A 23,741-nucleotide genomic window follows, 5' to 3' on the forward strand; every position below is an offset into this window, starting at 1 on the left:
TAAAATAAGCTATATAAACATTGGGGCTGATAAGGATTTTTTTAAGTGAATTTTAAATCAAATTAGGCCTTTTTTATTAAGGAATTTTTCATTAACTGTATTTTCCCCTTAATTTTCTCTTCCTTAAAAAATTTTTCCATTAGGTTGCTCTGTGACTTTTTTTATTCTTTTTTGTTTTTTAAGATTTGTGCTTTGGTTGTCTGTATTGCCTGTTTTGAATTAACTTACATATTAATAATGGTATTTTTCCAAAATTAAAAAAATCCTTTTTGAAAATTACAGATTTTACAAATGCTTTTTTGTTAACAGACACACAATCCTGCATAAAATTCAGAAAGTGAAAAATCCAACTGTTAATACAAAAGAACTTCCATTCATTTATCTGAAATATCAGTGATATCTTTTATTTTTTACAGCTCTTATACATACAAAATGTTCTTGTAATTTTATATAATTTATTATTTGTATTTCAGTGGTGTCTACTGAACCCAAGTGAGATCAGTAATCACATTAGGCCCTTATTTACAAATAGGAGATGATCCTTGCCATGAATAGCTGGCAAAGTAATGCCCTGATCCTAAAAAAGACCTAAGTGTACACATAACGTTATATAATGGGAATATTCATTTGTAAAGTTAACATATATAAGATTTTACAGGATTGGGGCCTAAGTAGACAACATACAAAAGTAGTGTAAGTGAACCATTATCCTCCCAATTTTACGTGTGGGAAACTGAGCACAGACAAGTTTATATGATTTACCCAAGGTCGCATAGGAAGTCTGTGGCAGAGGTGGAAACTCCGTCCAGATCTCCAGAGTCTCAATCCAGTGCCTTAACCACAATACCACCTTTCCTCTCCATTTGTTTTGCCAAGCATTTTTATTAGAATTGACTTTGTAACTCATTGTCCTCCAGCTACATTTTCAGACTGAGTTGCACTCGACTGGGGCAGTGGGCCATTGGATACGTAACTGGTGATGGAAACATTTTGCAGACTATACCTCACAATAAGCCTTTATTTCAAGCTCTAATTGATGGCAGCCGGGAGGGATTGTGAGTACAAATGATAACTTTTTCATTTTATAAAATATTGATGTATTGCTTTGCTAATTCATAATTTAAAGCATCAGAAGTAGTAGATGATACGGCTGTTTTGTAGTCGTTTGGAAATCCATGACTATTACTTTTATTCATGTATAAAACACTTCAAGATAATTCAGTTAACTGAAGTTGACCATATTTTATGGCAGATAAATTCCAGGGGAAAATGAGATTGGGGAGTTATAATTTAAATTTTGTTTAATATAAAAGTCATAAGTGCATAAGCTGATCATGCAATTAGTTCTGCTAATTGCTCCTGTGTAATACTGGACAATGGATATTAAATATATTTGATAGCTTTGCCTATGCTTTATAGGCCAAAAATGTCCCAGATTTTTAATATTTTATTTGTGTGTGGATGTGTGTGTACGCACGTGCGCACCAAAGTTCAGGTTTTCTGGGATTTTCCATGAGAACTTTGATCTTTTTATGAAGGTCTCAAGAATTTAAAAGTTCTGTGCAAAATTGTAACTTTTCTAAGAGGACGTTGGTTCTTTGTGGCGAGTGCCACAAATAGGCATCTGTATCACTCTTGAGGGGGGGGAGTGTGTTTTTGTGTTTTTACACTTTGGGATTACTTTTAAAAGTAAATCAGAGATTACTGCTCTACTTCAGCCAATTAATTCTATTCCTAAAAGTATCATTTAAAATTTTGAATGCTAAGTGGTTTTATCTGAACAAAGTATCAGGATTCCTGTCTTGTAAAACAGAAGATGTTTTATTGTTGCTCCTATAACATTCCTAGACAAGAAGTACAGAAAAATAGTTAAGGTTGAGAGTACATATCAGTAATTTAGGGTGAGTGCATTACAGGAATGTTGTAATTATCCCAAATCGAAGTGTTTTAAACCCAGACATGTTAAGGTATGGAAATACCTAGTCGAGAAACCCAGGCAACCTTGAGTCTGCCCTTTAGTGGGACCATACAATAACCATATCATTATGATTTATCCATTTTAATATATGGTCCCAGATGAGATTAAACTGATTTTTAAAGGGGTGTGTGTGTGTTTTTAAATAACTCGTGTCCCTATAAAATGTAACTTTCAATGAGATTGAATCCCTGCTTTCGGTATAAAACTCAGCTGAACCTTAACTAACATCAAAATAGTTTTCTTCCTTACCCTACTATTTTAATATCCCTAGCTATTCTCGTTTTAAGCCCATGGATTCTAAATATAGTTTATTTTCATTATTTACTTAAATATAAACATAGATACAATTTTCTTCCCTTGCTGTCATTTGTGTTCCATTGCGCTGAATTCTCAGCTACATGCATCACACTGAGCAACTAGAACCATGCGGATGGTTTTGAGATCACTGCAACTCTGTGTGGGTATGTGGGCCCAACTAAGCATATTCTGTTGCAAGATGACCTCAGATAGTGCCAAGGATAATTTTAGTATAATTAAGTTCTGTTTACCCAATTGCCAATTGTTAAAAGAAATTGGGAAATATGGCTCAGGAGAAATAAGATACATTTTAATTAATATCTGATGTTTCCCTTATTGGCTAACCATAATTTCATAATTTACTTTAACAATGAAAGTTGTGGGAATATAAATCTTAATAATAATTTGTGTAATTCAGCTATCTATACCCAGATGGACGAAGTTATAATCCTGATCTGACAGGATTAAATGAACCTACTCCACATGATCACATAAAAGTTACACAGGTATGTTGCATGTTATAAATTCTGTTCCTTATTTGCTTGGTGCCCTATCCAGCAGTGATATGTTTTTTTTATTAAAATATTAGAGAAAAATTATTGAGATTGTGATTGACAAAAAAGGGGTTTGAGAAAGAACTGGATGGCAAGTCTTAAAATCTAAAGATGATGGTAATGCAGATGTCTCTTTTGATTTTAACCATGTTTTGGGAGGGGGAAATATTTTCACAGCTGCTAACATTTTCTTTGTGTGCTGAAGGGTTAAGAAGTTTAATATTTTGTAATAGTGATGTGGGAACAAGGAAATAAAGTAAGGCTTGGAAGTCGCTTTGAAGTCTGAATATCCAACTGTATAGAGCTTGCAGAAAGAAAATACATGGGGTATTATCAGAAGGTTACCATTTCCTAGTGTGTAGCTTCTTTCCCCTATGTGCTATACAAACTGGAGGGAATTCAGGGGAAAGGAACACATTATTAAAAGGCTGGAGGGAATGGCATATTTGGGAAACTTAATACCTGAATATATGTATAGTTTGGATAGGCATTGGCATGACACCAGTCTGCAGATATTTGAAACTAGAGGAAAGGGAATGGTACCCCTTTGTACCATGGTACACAATTAGAAGGAAAGGAAGATTATAGGCTAGTTATTAGGAGAATCTTCCTGACAGCAACTTCTATAAACTTTGGGATAGTCTCCGGGGAAGTTGTGGAAGTGCTGGAAAGCTTTTATATTGACCAGACACAACTTTATACAGTGTTTGATGAAATATTCTTCTGTTGGCTGCAGAGGAAGGCCCAGATGACCTGTTAGGTCTTTGGCAGTTCTAAATGCTGTTTGCATACCACGTTCACAGAATTTACAGGAAGAAAAATGTTGTTTGCAACACACTGGATTAGTGGGAACTCATTATTAAAATGTCTATCCCTGAGTAGGAGACTATCTAAAATGATTGTGTGGAAACTTCCAGAAGGCTGACACCCTCCTTCTCCTGTTTATGCTAATGTTGAAATAATACAGCCTAGGGCTATGCAGATGTTTTTATGTGCGGGAAAAGGCCACCTGGCCCAAAATTCTTGCCCTTTTTGATTAAGAACCCCCTACTGCTCTTCTGCATAGTTCCTCCCTTCTCCAAAGGTCAGTGAAGTTAAAAGGACAAATCCTTACCTCTTATTCTAGCTCATTGCTCGGCTCTGGCAGCTGGAAAGCTGTTTTAACTGACTGCTGCTGATTCCCCTGGTATGAGGGAATCCTGAGGTGGCATAAATCCAGCATAGCTGGCTCTATTCTAGAACCCTCCCAGTCACCTTCTCCAGTACTGTACTGGGGATGTGGCTGGAATGCTGCTGCTAATGGGATCCCTTCAAGCATACCTAACTGGTATAGTTGAGAGCAACACTGGGGTTCCTAGAAACTATGACACGGGTGATTTAGAACTGGCTCCAGGAGCAAGTTGCTGCTCATGGCTCATCTGTGGGGAAGCACCACAACTGTGCTTGGTGTATACTGGCTGCAGCTGAGAGTCTGGGGCACGCTCTTTACTTTTTCTCACTACCTTATTCCATCTGCTATTGCCATCTGACTTGGGTCTTTAATTTATTCCATTGCTCCTAAACTTGTGTACCTCCTTTTCTCAGTATTAAAAACTGTATCACAGTGTAAATAATTTGCCTGCCAACCTTCAAACCCTTTCTCAGTTCTGGAAGCTTTTGCTACATCTGTTTTTCATCTATTATATATAAAGATTTCAGGGTTGTCTTATCTTGTCTGTTTTATCACTCTGAAGATAGAATGTCCGTTGAGTCAGTGTGAAGCAATGGAAACTGCTACCAGCATGGCTGAGAGTGTTTTGTTCAGCATATCACCAGGTTTAATCATCAGTGGGCTTTGTGGTCTGTTATCATACAGTTTTTAATTTCACAGTCACTTTGACCTTAAGTATTACACCCGGGTTGTGAACAGCTGCAGTAAGACATGTATCTATGCCATGCCAAGAGTCCTAGACCAATGTGATATCAGAGGTAATTCAACCAATCACCATGCTCACTTTACAGCCAATTTACATGCAACAGTTGCATTGGTTGTATGAGCGAGACTGCACAAAGGATGGATTACTTGGCCCAACCGCCATAGTTTTCCAAAACCACCCACAGAACCGCACAACATACCTCCATATATATATATATATAAAACGTAGCCCCTAACCACAGTGCACACCCCACATTCCCCACCTGCACAAATCAACACAGAATTCCCCAGCACAACCCCAAGACACAAACCAGCATAACCCCCACACAGTAGCCCCCCACTGCAGCGTGCCCCTTTATTTGCCACCTGCACAAATCAACACAACCAGGACCCACAATAGCCCCTTACCGCAGCACACACCTCTCATTCGCCACCTGCACAGCTGAACAGAAACCTCCCAGGGCAATCAACACTCTCCCAGCACAATCTGAAGATACAAATCACCTGAACTAACACACACACTGACCCCAAACACACACACACACACACACACACACTGCAGCACACACCCCAGCACACACCCCTCATTTGCTACCACAACAAATCAACATAAACTCCCCAAGCACAACCCTCCCCAGACACAAATGAACACAACCACACACACAGTAACACCAAATACATGTAGCCCCTCACCTCAGCACACACCTTTCATTCGCCACCTGCACAAATCAGCAAAAATCTCCCAAACTACACACACTTGCCCAAGTCATCAGTTTACAGTTTGTTACAGTTGGCTGCCTGCCCCAACAGCACAGCGAGCATCCATAATACTTCCAGACACACACACAGCCATAAAATTGGCATGCTCGTTATCCAAATAAGTTTATGGCTTCATGGTAAGTGAGTTACTGGTATTACAATAGCTTGTAGTGGCCTCTACTGGGATCAGGGCCCCATTATGATGATTACTGAACAAATACACAGTGCTAGAAAGAGACCCTTCCCCCAAGAGCTTCCAATTGAAATAGACAGGTGGGAGGGGATGAGGTAAATGCCATTCAGAGAGTCTGTGCCATCAGTTATTGTTCAGTAGCATACAAGAAATGAAGTTCAGTCACCATTCCCAAATAGATGGTGAGCACATCACCATAACCACCAACAACCAAATGGCACCCATGTTGGCACTCCTATGGGGAGGCTAAGGACTGAATGAGATGTGAAGAATGAGCTTTTCTTGTTATGCTCAAGGGTGGTCTCTCTGTATATGTGTTGAGGCACGTGAGGGCAGATTGAGGAAGCTCATGTTTCATTGACCATTCTGTATCTGTTCTCTGGATAAATAAAGGAATTGACTTCTTGCAGCTGTCAGTCTAGGAGTTTGCACCAGCATTAGGTTCACACTAAAAATAAAATATATAAAAATCACTGTTACTGTGACTCATAATTTACCTCCTGTTCATCCTCTCCCCTGTGACCTCCAGACCCTTGTTCATTTTCCTCTTCTAAATTACAAACAAGGAAGGCAGTATTCTTTCCTTGGCATTGAAATGACCGTTGAGAAAGGCACAGCCTCCTGTATTTACTGATTCCATTACAGGTCACAGTTTCCCAAACTCCAAGCTGTGGATTGATGGAGTTAAAGCAACCTCAAAGCTACTTACACATGTAATATCTGAGAGCCAGGAACAGAGCTGTGCAATCCAGTGGTTTTTCATGTTTCTGATTTTATTAATGATACTTATTAGATTTTTCTCCCCCCCACCCTGTTAAATTTTCCAAAGTAACTTGTTCTAAAAGTTGATGATGGAGTTAATAAATGTTTCTTTTTTTATAATTTGAATATATTTATAATAGTGAGATAGTTTAGAAACACAAGTTTTACTGATAATGTTTATAGAAATGCCATTAGAAGAACAGATTGTATTTTTTAAGAAGCAAAAAAAAAGGATTGTGTGAAACCTCCATTTTGCTGTCAGATAGATGTTACAGTAGTGCTGTGTACTGCTAAGAAAGGTAAGCCACATGGGAAGTTCAGTATAATGTGCTTGCCATAAGTAGAATTTAAGCATATTTCATTGTTTACTGATCATACTAGTGATACTGACCTTGACTTTCTCTTGTTCCAGGAACAATACGAATTGTACTGTGAAATGGGTTCCACTTTCCAGCTGTGTAAAATCTGTGCAGAGAATGATAAAGATGTGAAGATTGAGCCTTGTGGACATCTCATGTGCACTTCTTGTCTTACAGCATGGCAGGTACAGTCATAATTCAATCAGCAGACAATAAGGATGGATTGCTTTATTATTCCTCTTGCTGTTTTCAGTATGTCTTGACCATTCACCTCATCCTTCTCTAGCATTTAGTAAGGTCACAACCAGCGATACGCTTTTAAAATGGTAAACTCAGTAACATTTATGGGCTTAATTCTTGCACCTGGGAAAGCTAATACAGGAATCCTTAGCATCTGAGTAGCTGAGTGGCCTGGTGGCTGCATTTGTTGATTGCTGCTATTGGAAACCTTTTGCCAGATCAGGGCCTAGTGAGGAGATGAATGCTGGGACCCTGGTTGCCCACTCAACCACATGGATTGCTTTATGAAGTGAGCTGAGGGAAAGGTGAGGGCAGGCAGCAGCTGGGAGTTATATGATTGACTATACAGGGATTTGTGATGCATGAGGTCTTTATAGTGTTCCCTAGTGATCAGCTCACTTGAATGAGGGGACAAAATGTGTTTGAGTGTTTTTAACCACTAGGTCACTGGTTCAGATTGCACTCATGATAGTAATAACATATTCACCTTCCGATAGTGATTGGCCTGTGAAAAATGAGTTCATGATCTCGGTCCACTTCCAAGTGGATAGTGCCAGCATCACAAAAACCCACCTCCACAGCTTTTTATTACAGTTGTTGGCCATCTGTGAAATTATCCTCTCAATTACAGAAGTGAATGTGCTGGAAAGAGCTTGTGGTGGCACAATTTGGGGAGGTGTGTCCAGCTCCTGCCCACGCTATATCAGTTCTGTGGAAAAAGAGCATAGGTGCCTTTAGTTCAGCATATTTAACAAGCAGGATGATTTAAAAAATTGCAGAGAGCAGTTTGCAAACCCCTTAAAAATGCAGAGAGGTTATTCCTCATTACAGATCGGAGCTTTAGGATTTCTCCTGATGGTTCTTTTGAAAATGAATCTTTTCAGTATTACTACTTTGGGCAAGTTGCCTCACCTTTCCTCTGCCTCTGTTTTGCTGTTACTTAATGTGTTTGTACATGGTGTACCACAATGAGATGCCAATCTTGGGGTGCAGCTGTAATACAAATAATGAATAAGAAGAATAGAAATAGAGGCCCTGATTCTTATCTCATTTTCATTGGTTTTATGCCAGCATACCTCCACTAACTTCAGTGGAGCTCCTTCTGGCTCAAAACCTGATCAGAAATCTTTTTCAGATTCCCATCTAAAGTGTAATCATTAGCAAGCCAACTCTTAATGAAAAAATGAGCGTTGGGTTTGTCTTCCATTAGCAATTACATTTTCAATTTAATCAAACTTCATTGCAGATTTAACTCCTGTATAATTAATGAGAAGATGAAGAAACATACTGTAGCAATGTCAGTTGTTACAGGCTGCCAGTGGGTTATTGTTTAATTGCTGTCATAATGGCTCATTAGACATGCCTCAGGAGAGATTTCCAATACTTTTTTGCCTCTCAGTGAAACATCTGTGTTATTTAATAAATTGAATAAGCAACTTCAAATCTTCATAGAATGCTAAACATGATACAGTGGAAGTCAGTTTGCAACAGTCTTTTATTTAGGAATCTTTAATTTAGCTTATTACTTTTACATTACACAGACAGTAAGAGCGTCATTAACAATTCTTTCCCCCCAGAAAACTATTTTTTCTGAACTGTAATAATCTGTTCTGTTAGGAGTGTATATGTATAGAAAATTGCATTATTCTGCATCATGTCTAAACTTATGCAGATTATGGGAGCTGCATATTTGGTTTTTGCAATAACATAGCTATGTACATGTATATGCATGGGTAGGTATATTTTGACGTGTGTATGCCTGTAGATATCACTTCTTGGTTTCATTTACTGTTTTAGCATGCAGAGCTCAGCTGATGGTAATTTTATTTTTGTGTTACTAGACATGAGTTAATATTTTGGAAAAGTTGAGGGCAGACAGGCAGTCATGGAAAATGGAATTCTCTGACAAGCCAAGTACAGTACAAGCAGCATAAATAGAAGCCTCCTAGCGCTGCCATTTTAGCATGCACTAACCCTGTTCTGTAGGGCTACTTCTATGATATAACTGTGCAAGGGAAAATAGCCCTAGGAAGATATTGCTGTTGACTTTAAAATGGTAACCACTGTACGTCCATACAGTTCATGGTGTCTCTTCTCAGACTTTCAACAATGATGACAATTGTGATGGTTTCTTTTGTGATATGGCCACAAGTGCTATAAGAAGTAATTATTTCAACTTATTTCACAAAGGCAGCCCAATGGTACTTAGATGACAATTTACATTCAACACAAATTGGATTCGATTGAAACCAATGTTCTGAAGGTGAAAGGCTACATATTTCAAGGTAGTTTCCTTAGCTGATTATTTCTGAGGTACACCATACTTGTGTCTCCTGGTATTACCATTTATGTAAAAAATTTTCTGGTATAACTTACTGATTGCAGTCAGAAATATGTTCAATTTTAGGGTCTCTAGGGACCCTGTTCAGGAAGATATGTAAGGACACCCTGAACTTCAAGTACATGAGCAGGGCCATTGATTTCAATAGGAGAACTCCCTGTGCTTGAAGGTAGGTGTTTAAATACCTTCCTGAATAGGGGTTTGTACGCTGAATTTGTAAATGCTATGAGCGTGTATTACTTTGTACAGTATATTAATATTAAAAGTTTTCATAAAAAATCTTTGCTCATATTCAGCATCACAACGGTCATGTGCAGTTTTGTACATGAAAAATATTGACACTTTGTACTGTTTAGTTAGCTTGGCAAAGATAAACTAGTTTGACCGGAAGCATCCTCTGACTAGGTGAGGCACATAGTGTGTCTACAGTCCACTGTGCAAACTGCTGACATTGGTAGGTAGCAAAGAAAACAGAGTAGTAATTAAACTTTGTTTTTGCGGGGGGGTCTGCTCTGCAACATTTAGTTGACTAGAAAAGTAAAAGAAATACATGATGGATCCAACCACAAAAGAGATTCCCCTGAAATGAAGTTAGGTTTAAACCAGGGGTCTCAAAATCCTGCAGGCCGCATGTGGCCCTAGTGTATTTTCTGTGGCTCGCCAGCTCCCTGTGGCACCCTCGCTCCCCCCAGCATTTACCTAGAGTGGCTCCGGCCCGGCGCGCACCAGGGGCAGGGCAGGCTCCCTCCCTGCCCCCGTGCCGCTCCGGGAAGTGGCCGGGACCTGGGGGAGGGGGCACAGGGGTCTGTGTGTTGCCCTGGCTGCTTTTCCAGGTACCTCCCCCGAAGCTCCTATTGGCTGCAGTTCCCTGTTCCCAGCCAATGGGAGCTTTGGGGGAGGTACCTGGAGGGGTGGCCAGGGCAACACACAGACCCCTGTGGCCCCAGCCCCTACCCCAGGTACTGGCCGCTTCCCGGAGCGGCCCAGCTGCAGGGCAGGCAGGCAAGGAGCCTGCCCTGTCCCTGGTGCGCGCGCCAGGCCTGACCCGCCCCTGAACCTCTCCTGCAGCTGAGCCCCCTGCTGTACCCCACACCCCTCCTGCATCCTGACCCACCCTGCACCCCTGCCCTGAGCCCCCTAACACACCACGCACCCCTTCTGTACCCCCTGGGGGCACGGAGGGGGCAGAGTTGGGGTGGGGATTTCAGGAAGGGGTTGGAATGGGGGCAAGGAAGGAGTGGGAAGGGGGGGCAGGGCGGGGCCTCACAGAAGGGGTGGGGTGGGGGCGGGGTCAGGACAGCAGGGGGTGGTGGTCAGTGGTGTGCCCTCGGGCCAATGTACTAGTCCTCACGTGGCCCTCGTGGTCATTTTGAGTTTGAGACCCCTGGTTTAAGCAATTTGTTAGGGTTTTGGGCCCTAGTACTGATGTCAGCCCAGTAAATCAAGAACTGTGGGGGATACTATCTCAAAAAATAGGCCAAGGATGAAAGTCTTTTATTTATTTTATTTATTTATTTATCTAGCATTAAAGGATAAATATACAGGCTTGCTTTACATAACTCTGCTAAGTTGGTGAGTAACATGCCTACTCCCCATAGTTAGTAATTAATGGATTGGATCTTCAGATACAGAAGTGAAATTCAGGACGAAGCTTGTAAGTGGAAGCGCTTGGGGGAAAAGTTACTGCAGACATGAAGCAGCTACTCTAGTTTTCTTGCCTTAAGGGGTGGTACACTGATAGACTGTAAAGCATTCGTCAGGGTACTAATGATGACAGACTATAGGCTACAGTAAAGTATTGCCAGATAAAATAAGGTCTGTTCTTTCATCCTTAAGAATTGAATTGAGCTTGCTTGAAATTTCAGGATAATTTTTTGTAAACTGTGAGTTAATACTGATGCCCTTATCGCTCTTTCGCCAACGCTGCATCTAACATTACAAATAAAAGGTGTCAAAATTATAGACAGGAAGCTCTGAAACCTTGACATAATTTCTGAATTTAAATCAAATTAGTTTTGACTTCTACAGTTCAGATGCAGATCTAAATTAATACAACACAGTAGTGGTCACATATGCATTGTGCCAGTCAAAAGCAATTTTTTTTTTGTAGTTACTTTTACTGCTTCTCTGTAAGATGTGATCTTGTCCATTAGAACTTAAAATATAGTTAAAGGGCCAAATCTTCCTTGCTTTACTCACCAATGAAGTCTGTGGGATTACTAGGCAAACCGAATTTGGCTTTTTGAAAGCCACTTGAATACTACCTTGGCATTTCTTAGATGTTTTATCAAAGATTTTGATGACGGACACACAAAAATCACGTGTATGAAAAGCTCTTGACCTAATTTCGTGCAGAGCTAACAAACACTTCTGTTCATGTGTTTGTTAACAATGCAGTCAAACATCCCCGAGAACTATGGTTTTGGATTTTCTGATGTCTATCTGTGAATGAGCATTGAAATGTAAGCCTAAAAGGCAAAGTGTTATATTTGGCATTTGGGTGGTTTTAAGCTAACATTTTAAAGAATTATGTTTTGATTATTTTATTTAAAAGTCAACTTTAAAAAAAAAACTAATTTGCAATAATGACAATGTTAATATATATAATATATAGGTTTATATAAATATATATTATATTTATAAATATATAAAAATAAAATTCAGGCCACTAGTGGAATAAATTACTTTGTCCAGTAAAATATCGGTGGACCTGTTTCTGATTTGCACCAAGACCTCTTTACACGTTGCCAGAATCCGGTAAAGGGACCTTAGCATAAACAAGAATATTACTCTCTATCTAAAAGAATACTTTTGTTTTTGTGCAGGAATCCGATGGTCAGGGCTGTCCTTTCTGCCGATGTGAAATCAAAGGAACTGAACCAATAATTGTAGACCCTTTTGATCCAAGGGATGAAAACTCCAGGTGCTGCAGTATTATAGATAGTTTTAGTATGCCCATGCTAGACTTGGATGATGATGATGACAGAGAAGAATCTTTAATGATGAATCGGTTGGCTTCAGTACGAAAGGTAAATGTTTAACAGGTGCATCATGTGGAATCAAATACGTTTGTAATCTGTAGTAAGTGAGTAGTGTAACTGCACTTTAAAAGTTCTTGTAGTTTACTGAATAGATCTCAGGATGGTGAAGCACTATGCATTTCATAAAAACTGTAGCCATAAAAATAAATCAAAACGAGTAGAATATTCTTGTTTGTTGAATGGGGAAAATGGGTTGTCTTCTCTTTTTTTGTAAATTGGGTTAACTCATTTGAGTAAAGTGGAGCTACATCAGTTTATACCAGTTAAGAATCTGGCCCTGTTTTGGTATTAGGCTTTTTTAAAAAAAATCAACTTAGAAATTATTTGTAGCAGATTTGTCTTTGGCTCTTCTCCCCCTTAATCGTTGAACTTGGTTGGAATCCTCTGTACTCGTTTTTGGTATAGTTGGCTGGATATTGTGAACCTTATTGCTTTTTTATTTACACATTTATGCAAATTTACTTTAAATTGGTAGTATTCAGATTTCATTACTATACTGTGGTCCAGGTCAGATCCTGTCATGGAATGGAATGCTATCTTTTTTGCATCACTGTCTATTTTTTTTTTTTACAATGTGCTTTTCATACAAAGCCCTTGTACAAAGGCCACATACTAGCTCAAATATTCATTTTGGAATTAGTTCTTCAACCTATAACATCTTAATTTATCATTTTCCAATCATTGTGTTTGCTTCTATTAAAGAGCACTCCATTCTTTTATCCCAGAATGTACGTCAATCAATGTCCTCATTTACGTACAGTATGTTTTGGGTTTTATCTGCCATTTCTGATACTCTTCCAGACCTCTTGTGTCAGAAACATCATTATCTCTCTATGTTGAAAAACTGCCTGATGTTAGAAACCTATTCACCATCCACCTCTCTGCCTTTTTATTGCCAACCATACCCTAACCTCTGTATGTGGTACTAAAGAACTTTTAGCCTTAAGTTGATCAGCTTTCATAATGTTACTTTTATGACCAGGTATAATACAATAAACTTTTATCAGAGATAAAGTGATTAAAAAACAATCACAAACCATTAAGTACCCTACAGTAGTATATAGTACAGTGAAGAGGAAGCATAAACTAGATTAGTTAATTTGAATAGTCCGTGTTCAGCATTTCACTCTGTTGCTTTAAAACTATTTTAAAAGCTTTCAAATTCATCCTCCCCACTGCCCATGAATCTTACTTTACATTCAGCAAAGGGCAGATGCTAATCATTTTAGTTCTGAAGGCTGGAAACATTGTCTTTCCAAAGTGACTCCAGCCTTTTCCATTCTTGTTTGCCCCAGAACTTTCAAGTGGCAAATGCAGAATTGTAAAGTGTGTTGGATGAATTTCAGACCAATGTTCCCTCCTGATCTGGAAGGTGTTCTTGCAACTGAGGCCTCTGCTTGGATTCAGTGCCAGTTAAGGGGTGTAAATACCCTTTTTCCCGAGCTTTAGCACTTGCTCCGTCTTCCTGGGTTGCAGAGCCAGAGACAAGACATGGTCCAACCGCTTTTATGCAGTAGTCCCAAACTAAATCAATACAGCTGCTACAGGAACAGTCTGGAGTGTTACCCACACAGTACTGGAGCAAGAGAGAGGGGGTCCCAGGGTCCTGTGAGGTTGTGGGGGGACAGCTTCAGGATTTATACAGAGCCTTTTGGTATTGCTCTTTCAAAAGTTTGTCTCTCTCTTCAAATCACTTCATATTCAACATTTCTTCCGAGCCTGTTAGAAGGAACGTTTTTCCTTGTGGCATTTCATAGGTTTTATTCTTTTTGCATTCTTTTTTGGTTTCAGTAAGTGCTTTTTAATGTGTTTGAGGCTACATGATGGCTCTGTCCCTCATGGCTCTGTTGCACAATGTCACTTGAGTTGTTTGTGCAGTGGAGATGAGATGGTAAACTCATTCATTAGTTCTTCCAGCCAATCCATGCATGTGCCTTCCCATATTCCAGAGGTAAGTGTCTTAGAACAGTGTGGCGGGTTGGATCACAGAAACCCTCTTGGGACTGCCATCTGATGTGCCAAGACTACTTCTGCCCCGCTTTCCCTGCCAGCCTGGGACTTCAGCAGCCTGTCTTGTTGAGCCAGGCACACCCCTCTGCTCCAACACAGACCCAGGGTCTGAACCACGTGCCCCAAAGCTGCTGACTTAACTGAAAGCAACTTAAAAAATGTCCCTGTCTTTAACACTCAGATGCCCAACTCCCAATGGGCTCCAAACCCCAAATAAATCCATTTTACTCTGTATAAAGCTTATACAGGGTAAACTCCTAAATTGTTCACCCTCTATAACACTGATAGAGAGAGATGTTCAGCTGTTTGCACCCCCAGGTATTAATACATACGCTGGGTTAATTAATATGTAAAAAGTGATTTTATTAAATACAGAAAGTAGGAGTTAAGTGGTTAAGTGGTTCCAAGTAGCAGACAAAACAAAGTGAATTACCAAGCAAAATAAAATAAAACACGCAAGTCTAAGCCTAGTACAGTAATAAAACTGAATGTAGATAAAATCTCACCCTCAGAGATATTTCAATAAATTTCTTTCACATACTGGACGCCTTCCTAGTCTGGGCACAATCCTTTCCCGTGGTACAGCACTTGTTCCAGCTCAGGTGGTAGCTAGGGGATTTCTCATGATGGCCCTCCATTTGTTCTGTTCCACCCACTTATATATATCTTTTGCACAAGGTGGGAATCCTTTGTCCCTCTGGGTTCCCACCCCTCCTCAATGGAAAAGCATCAGGTTAAAGATGGATTCCAGTTCAGGTGACATGATCACATGTCACTCTAAGACTTCATTACCCACTTGCCAGCACACAGGTATACAGGAAGACTTACAAGTAAAACAGAGCCCTCTACAGTCAGTTGCCCTGGTTAATGGGAGCCATTAAGATTCCAAACCACCATTAATGGCCCACACTTTGCAGAACTACAATAGGACCTCAGAGTTATATTTCGTATTTCTAGTTTCAGATACAAGAGTGATACATTTATACAAATAGGATGACCACACTCAGTAGATTATAAGCTTTGTAATGATACCTTACAAGAGACCCCTTGCATGAAACATATTCCAGTTACATTATATTCACACTCATTAGCATATTTTTATAAAATCAGAGAGTGCAACGTCGTAAACAGATCATGTGTATTTCCAGAAAATTGAAAAGCCGCTTATAGGCACTGAAACTGATTTTACTGTTGTTCACATCTCTGTGGCTGAACCGTGACCTCCCATTCTTTATGTCTGCTCCTAGAAATTTAAAATCACTATGATCTGTTTGCTTTTTGCAGTGCATCACATAAGGTAGTAAAGATTTTCTTCTTACTGCTGTAGAATATTGCTGTATTGGGATGCTTGCTTTCTTTAACTAAGACTGTTTTGTTTTTTCTATTGTCTTATTATTTCAGTTTGTTGGTTGGCCTCCCAGCATATGTGATTTTTTTTTTTTTAAAACAAACCTACATTGTTGATCCAGAATCCTGCAAGTTTAGGGTACTTATTTTGAATATGAAATGCAGCAGCATAAATCTAGCTCTTACTACTTCATTCACACATGCTCATTTATTACGGGGATTTGTAAGGGCTGCCTCTCCATAGCTCCCTATTTGTGCACCATTAAATTAAAGCACAAACACATCATCCCTGAAAAGCTAATAAATTGACTCTATCCTAAATCACACGCTGGCCAGTAAAGCTCACCGAGCTGAGAACGCTGCAGTTATTTTATTTTTAAACTATCTTGCCTCATGTCCTGGCAGTGGCCAGATGTGGGCTGTGATGGGCACACCAGAGGAGGCAACTTTCACAGCTATGTCCACTCCATTGGGAAGGCTCATCTGCCCTGGCATTCAGCCCTGAGGATGAACAGCAAGAGTATTCTGTTCGATGGCTAATGTCCTGGTGGTGTATAGAAGGAGAGCCAGTCTTAGAGCTAAGCACAGTCGGGATGAAGCTCATGAATTGCACTTGGAAGCATATTAGGAGATAGCATAGACCAGGGATGGCCAACCTGAGCCTGAGAAGGAGCCCGAATTTACCTATGTATGTTGCCAAAGAGCCTCAATAATACATCAGCAGCTCCCACTCCCAGCACCTCCTGCCTGCTGGTAGCCCTACCGGTCAGCACCTCCACCTCCCTCTTCATGCCTCCTGCCCGCCGTGATCAGCTGTTCTGCAGTGTACTGGAGGCTCTGGGATGGAGGGAGGAGGAGCAAGGATGCAGCAGGCTCAGGGGTAGGGGCAGTGGCCTTGGGGCAAGGGGTGGAGTGGGGGCAGGGCCTGGGGTTGAGCAGTGGAAAATTGGCACCTGTAGCTCCAGCCCCGGAGTCACCACCTGTGCACGGAGTCGCATATAGACTTCTGAAGAGCCGCATGCACTCCGGAGCCACAGGTTGGCCACCCCGGCATAGAACGTGAGTCGCAAATGCTATATGCTCATATCATCCTGCTCTGAGAAAGGATGGATGGCTATGTTCATCATTTCAATGAAGCTCCTGAGTGGTCTCCTTTGGGAACTCTGAATAGAGCACATTGCTGTTGTTCAGCCGAGAGGTAAGAAAGGCCTGTGTACTGTGACAAGGTCTGCAGTCTCTGGCCAGCCAGAGATGATAAACACTGGGAACTGTTTTTGGGGAATCTGCCAAGGCCTCTAGACTGAGGCAGTAGTAATTATAGCCTTTGTCATTCCCTCAAGATATATTTTCCTACCCACTATTGTCAGCTCCATCTTATCTGTATTGAAGGTAAGTCATCTGTCTGTCTTCCAAAGCCCTATCTCAGATGGGCACGGTGGAAGCAAAGAGAACACAGCATCATAGTTGAGTAAGGAAGCACCGAGTCGAGTGTCAACAGCATGTTGATGATACTGCAATGCAGAATTGCTCACCATGACCTAGCAGCTTTGATATACATGTTTCGACCAGGTGGAGGTGGCAAGATAAAATTCCCCCAGAACCCCTCGATAGAGATCCTTTGGGGAAGAAGAGTAGTTGCTTATCACAAATCTTCTTGGTCATCCTAAGGAATGAGTGGAATAAACAGTTCACTTTTTTGTGGATCCCAGTCATCTTAGCTAGGTACAGGAGAGCTCCTATTTTTCCAAACTAATTGGATATTGAGAAATTCATAATTTGAAAAGGTTTATAAAATTGAACATCTCAAAATTACAGCAGGTGCGGTGCATAAGCCATACGATGCTTTACATCACTTTCTTCATATTCTTCGAACCATTGCAAGGTAATTTCCAATTGCATTGAAGGCACTGGAATGTGAAGGAATGTTTATCAACATCAATTTTGTCATGCAATTATTATTCTTTCCTTTGGAGAAAAAATGCTTCATATAATTGGTCTTTTGTGAGATTGGTGCTCGTAAAATTGAGGATCTACTGTATTGCAAATGAATCATCAGCATCAGTTGTACTAAAGTCTGCTGAAAGATCCAATAAAATTTGTGTGTCCACCTAGTCAGTCTGTCTCTCACCAGGAAGCTTTAATTCATTAGTTTCCAAAGTGTGTTGAGATCATTAGATCACATCACTATGAAATGCTGATGGGAGATAATGCTGTGTCCATTGTGACTCTAGGCTACGGAGCTCTCTGTCTCCATGGTATCAGATCAACTAAATCAGTCACTGCTTGTGACATTCCTTTTCTCACCAGTGTTTTGTTTGTTCTAATTGACCTTTGTCCGACTTTTTTTTTTTCTTTTCTGTATCTTCTTTAGATGCATATCAGGGAATATACCTGTATAAATATGTATGATACAGATCTGGGTAGAAATAAAACACCGGACTCCTTGTTGTTTTTATAAAACGCTGTTTCTCCTTTTACATTTAGAATAAATAATCCCTGTAAAGAAGATACTTGAATCTCCAGTAGATGATTTGAAGTTGGGAATAATCTTTAGTACTCCATTGTCACAATGGATGAAATAAAAATGAGTTATCTGCCATATTATCATCACCAGACCTGGCTTGATTTGCAGGCTGGTTGGAAAAAAAAATAAAACAGAAAAAAGTCCAAATAAAGTTTATGGATAGGAACAAATCATTTAGATTTATTGATGCTAGGATAATTTTATCAGCTGAATAAAAACATTACTGTTATGGTAAACCACAGAGGGAAAGCACTAAGAGAATAGGAGCCCCATGCAGATTTTAGTAGGTCAAAGTAAATTAATATACGGTGGGCACATTTTCCTGTTTCAAAACCATGTGAAAAGTTACTTTGTCTGGGGATATCTGCAGTTCTCGAGAATTAATTTGATAGTTGTCTCAATGCACCAAAAACTGACTTTGATTCATGCTGTTGTCCTCAGAGTAGTTATGAGAAGTCAGCAAGACTGAAAGCTGCTATTTGTCATGAGAGCAGGCTCTGTACAGAGGATGAGTAAGTGTATGTTTAATGAATCATGCATGACCTAAAGATCTGGGCTCTCAAGAATTTGGAGGGCTTTTACTTCCCCTTGAACTGATGGCAAACCTATTGTTTGTGCATTATTAATTTTATCTTAATTGCAGTGACATTTATGTTCTGAAATGCTTTATTGCCATAATGCTAGAGTTTCAGCTTTGACACAACGTGTAAGAGAAAACAATTGGGGGGGAAAAATGAACTCAAACATTTATCTTAGCTAACTTCCTGCCTCCTCACAGGTCAATGTCTTCTTGATGACTCACCTATTTTATTGTAGTTTTGATTCAAAGATTGTACCAAAGAATTGGAAAATTTTTGACTTCATCGTTCAGTGTCTGAGAGTAACTGAGGAGTTTCAGGAGGTATTGTGCTGCCCCTTATAGTGGACTCTGACTAACAGGCTCAATTTATCCCTCTGTAAGGCTCCCACCACTTATATTTATAATTAACCTTCTTCCACTCCTTCCCCTGTTATTTTTTGGGTGGTTGTCTTATTTATTATTTGTTTTCTGTCTTCTGCTCCATCTTGTCTAATTTAAGCCTCAGTCCTTCTCAGTGCCCTTTAGGCACATAGGCCCAGATTTTAAAAGGTAGTTCGGCATGGCTGTGCTGAGCATCTCAACACATAGCTTATTTCGGAGCCCAGATCTCATTTTCAAAAGGGACTGTCAATAGACTTCAAACTCCTAAGTCCTTAAATACCTTTTGAAAATGAGGTTTGGGCTCCTAAGTCAGCTGGGCATTCTGATGCTGAGCACAGTAATGCCTAAATGCCTTTAAAAATCTGGGCCCTACATATTAACTTAAGTGTGTAAGTAATTCCATTGACTTCCAAGGTTCTACTCATGCACTTAAAGTTAAGCCTGTGTTGCAGGATCATGATGTTGGACTGTAAATACTTTAGGATAAAAGAAAAGGAGTACTAGTGGCACCTTAGAGACTAACAAATTTATTAGAGCATAAGCTTTCGTGAACTACAGCTCACTTCATCGGATGAGGACTTTGCTTTTTTCCCTAATTTTTAAAACCCCATCAAAACTTAGTGCTATATAAAAGTTAAATGATGATTAACTTTTTAAATTACCCCTTCCCTCCCTCAGACCATTCTGATTTCTGAGCTAAAAAACCAGGGGCACAGGATTCAAATATACTCTTTGAAAGGGATAATAAAATAAATTTCAATAGGCGCATTTCAGATGTGCAGACCCTCTCCACGTTCTGATGTAGCATAAACACAAGTTTGTGCCACTTGTTTTTCATTTACTGCAAACTGGCTACCTGCATATCAATTGCCCAACTTTAAAAACTTTTATAAGGTTTTATTAAATAAATAAATAAATGGGTCTGGCAGGCTGGAGTAGACAGCTGGATCTCATTTTGTGCTGGTTTTGTTTTGCTCACATGAGACCTCAGAGCAGATAGAACAATCTGATCCAGCTGTCCTTTTCACAGTTAAATTACTTCAAAAGGGAGGGCGTAGTTTGATTTTTATTGTTACTTATTTAATAGTGTTTAGATTCACATGGTGACAAGTAGGTTTTGAAGTTCACAAGCCAGTTAAGATTAATAGTGATGTTAACTACTTTAGTGGTGCTATTCTGAGGCTACATGGCTATAGATTCAGAAAGAGCGAAATGCTCAGAGTTACAAAATATACGTGATCTCTAACCAGAAATGCTAAATGTTAAGAGACCTTAAACTCTGGATTAGAAATAATTTAATATACTAAACCCAAGACGTTATAAATAATGCATTTTGTTGGACTGACTGGGAAAGATCAAATAGGCAACCCTATTTACATAGAAAAATGTGTACCTAGCTGCTTTGTTTCTATGTAGTTTTAAGTCCTCAAACAACCTTGAAGTAATTCCAGATGATATTTAATGCAACTAGGGCATAATCACCCTTATGCAAACAACATGAGCTGCTCTAAAATAAGCCAAGTTTCCAGTTAGGTTAATGAAGATTCAAGGAAACTTACTCATTTAGGAATCCCAAAAAGTCCAGTGCTGGTGCAGATCTGCTCAGAACGTCTTGGACATTTCTTGATGCAGTCCTTAAAATATTGTCTCCTTGAAGTACATTGTGATCCTCACCATTGTACTGAATCGATCGTGTTTTCAGGCTTTAAAAAAGTGCCATGCTAGGATTTGTAAAGAAGACTCATGGATTCAAAAGCACCTGCTTTAGCACTTGGATCAGAACGAAATCCTGCAGAAGTTGTAGTAGTCAGTAATAGTATTATTCTTATTCTCTCCCTAGGTCTAGATCCACTAAGAGAATAGACATCACATTTTGCTGCTAGTTAACATATCTGATTGAGAAGCACAGTTTTGATTCACTGCAAGCCTGAAAGATCATTCTGCAGTACTCTTGCAAATTAAGTCCTAACTTCTTTCCTTTTGCAGCATTTCTGCCTTATTGATGAAGCTCATATTGTTATAAAGAAGTCTGTGCTCTTTTCCTTAATAGAATATTTATTGCACAGGTCTATACTGCAGCAGGCCCTCTGAGGGGTAAAGATTTCTGTAGTTTGTCATTGCCAGATTTATCTGTGCTTGTTTGTCTATTAATCACTTGTTACTTTACTGGTTTCAGAGTGGTAGCTGTGTTAGTCTGTATCAGCAAAAACAATGAGGAGTCCTTGTGGCATCTTAGAGACTAACAAATTTATTTGGGCATAAGCTTTCATGGGCTAGAACCCACTTCATCAGATGCATGGAGTGGAAAATAGAGTAGGCAGGTATAAATACACAGTACGTGAAAAGACGGGAGTTGCCTTACCAAGTTTGGGGGGGGGGTGTCAGTGCTAATGAGCCAGTTCAGTTAAGGTGGAAGTGGGCTATTCTCAACAGTTGACAAGAAGGGGTGAATACCAAGGGAGGAAAACTCACTTTTGTAGTTACTTTACTGTTTCCTAAACCAGGGGTTGGCAACCTTTCAGAAGTGGTGTGCCAAGTCTTCATTTAATCACTCTAATTTAAGGTTTTGCGTGCCAGTAATGCATTTTAATGTTTTTAGAAGGTCTCTTTCTATAAGTCTTTAATATATAACTAAATTACTACTGTATATAAAGTAAATAACTTTTTTTAAATGTTTAAGAAGCTTAATTTTAAAATTAAATTGAAATGCAGAGCCCCCCAGACTGGTGGCCAGGACCCAGGCAGTGTGAGTGCCATTGAAAATCAGCTTTGTGTGCCGTGCCTACCCCTGTCCTAGACTAACCTGATTACTCCTTCTATTCCTTTCACTGAGTAACATACACCACAGAAATCTCCAGTGAGAGACGTACAAAAAAACCCATTGCCTTGTATCTATTTTTAAGAAAGCATTTTGAAAGAGCTCATCTACTAGCTTCATATGTGTACTCATGCTATGACCAATAAGCCTTGGTCTGCATGCCAGTCAGCTTTCATTTAAGATGCATGGATATCTGTGTACAGCTATAATTACTTCACAAGCAAATGCAGTGCAGCCATCTCTGTGGCAGAATGTCGTAAAGTTTAACATCAAGCAACTATATAGCCAGAGAACACCATTAATGTAATTACAGAAATTAGAATTTTGTGAGAACACTCAGCATCACAGCCTGTCCTGACTAAAGTACCCTGGGATGTTTTACTGTAAATAGTCAGGACCTCAACTTTAAGACTTATCCAACATTCCAGTCTCCCTTTTCTTAGCACCATGTAGTAATGTTGATTTAGTGCTGCCTTGGAGGGAAGAGAAGCAGTATTTTTGCAACACGTGAATTTTCCTTGTCATCATCCAACTTTTGGCCAACACCAGCTCACTTTAGTCTGGAGTCTCGTGTACGTGGTGGTAATAGTAAGGCTGTAAGCAATGACAGTTTCAGATAGTCTGAATAATTTTTCTGCTATTTTCAACCAGGAAATTTAAGTAAAAACTAATGAGGCTTAATGATGGTATGAAGATTTTCATACATACATAAATTCCAAGACCAGAACGGACCATTATGATCATCTAATCTGACCTCCTGTTTACTACAGGCCATAGAACTTCCCCAAATAATTCCTAGAGCGCACATTTTAGGAAGAACATCCCATCTTGATTTAAAAATCGCCAGTGATGGAGAATCTGCCATGATCCCTGTAAATTGTTCCAGTGGTTAATTACCCTAATTGTTAAAAATTTATACTTTATTTCCAGTTTAAATTTGTCAAGCTTCAACTTCCAGCCATTGGATCATGTTATACCTTTCTCTGCTAGATTAAAGAGCCCATTATTAAATATTTGTTCCCCATGTAGGTATGTATGGACAGTAATCAAGTACAGTAATCAAATCTATTAGAATTCTTTGAGAGTTTCAGCAAGCATGTGGGCAAGAATGATCCAGTAAATAGAGTGTACTTGGACTTTCAGAAAGCCTTTGGCAGGTCTGACACGAAGAGCTCTTAAGCAAATTAAGCAGTCCTGGGATAAGAGGGAAGGTCCTCTCATGGATCAGTAACGGATTAAAAGATAGGAAACAAAAGCTAGGAATAAATGGTCAGTTCTTCTTCGAGTGTTCGTTCAAGTCCATTCCAATCAGGTGTGCATATGTTGCATGCAGACAGCCAGAAGATTTTTCCCTTAGCAGTATCCATACAGTCGGCCTGGGCGCCCCCTGGAGTCACACCTTCATGGCACCCAATATAGGGCCCTGCCAACCCAACCCCCACTCAGTTCCTTCTTACCGCCTGTGACAGCTTGCCAGAACTCTGTACCGCTCTTGCCTTGGCAAGCACATGCTTCACAGTATCTCTATCCCTATGTACATAGTTAGCATAGTAGTTATAGTTAATGTAGTTTTTTCGTATAGGTTTCCTTGCAGGGGGTCTTCCCTCCCGATGTTTTTCCCTGGCACTGGGGTATACCTCGG

The 23,741-nt window shown here is 39.7% G+C and overlaps 1 protein-coding gene across 2 annotated transcripts in view; it reads left to right on the plus strand.

Moving 5' to 3' along the window:
- The window catches only part of CBLB (Cbl proto-oncogene B), a 198,054-nt gene that overhangs the window by 112,834 nt on the left and 61,479 nt on the right, over nucleotides 1–23,741 (plus strand). The window contains exons 7-10 of one of the 2 annotated variants that reach the window (XM_077821171.1): nucleotides 918–1,055; nucleotides 2,694–2,781; nucleotides 6,871–7,002; nucleotides 12,224–12,427. In XM_077821171.1, coding sequence (XP_077677297.1) covers nucleotides 918–1,055; nucleotides 2,694–2,781; nucleotides 6,871–7,002; nucleotides 12,224–12,427 — 562 coding nt within the window. The remainder of the gene's footprint in view (nucleotides 1–917; nucleotides 1,056–2,693; nucleotides 2,782–6,870; nucleotides 7,003–12,223; nucleotides 12,428–23,741) is intronic. The other variant, XM_077821180.1, reaches the window with a different exon arrangement.

This window comes from Eretmochelys imbricata, chromosome 1 (assembly GCF_965152235.1).
Source record: "Eretmochelys imbricata isolate rEreImb1 chromosome 1, rEreImb1.hap1, whole genome shotgun sequence".
Classification (NCBI taxonomy): Eukaryota; Metazoa; Chordata; order Testudines; family Cheloniidae; genus Eretmochelys; species Eretmochelys imbricata.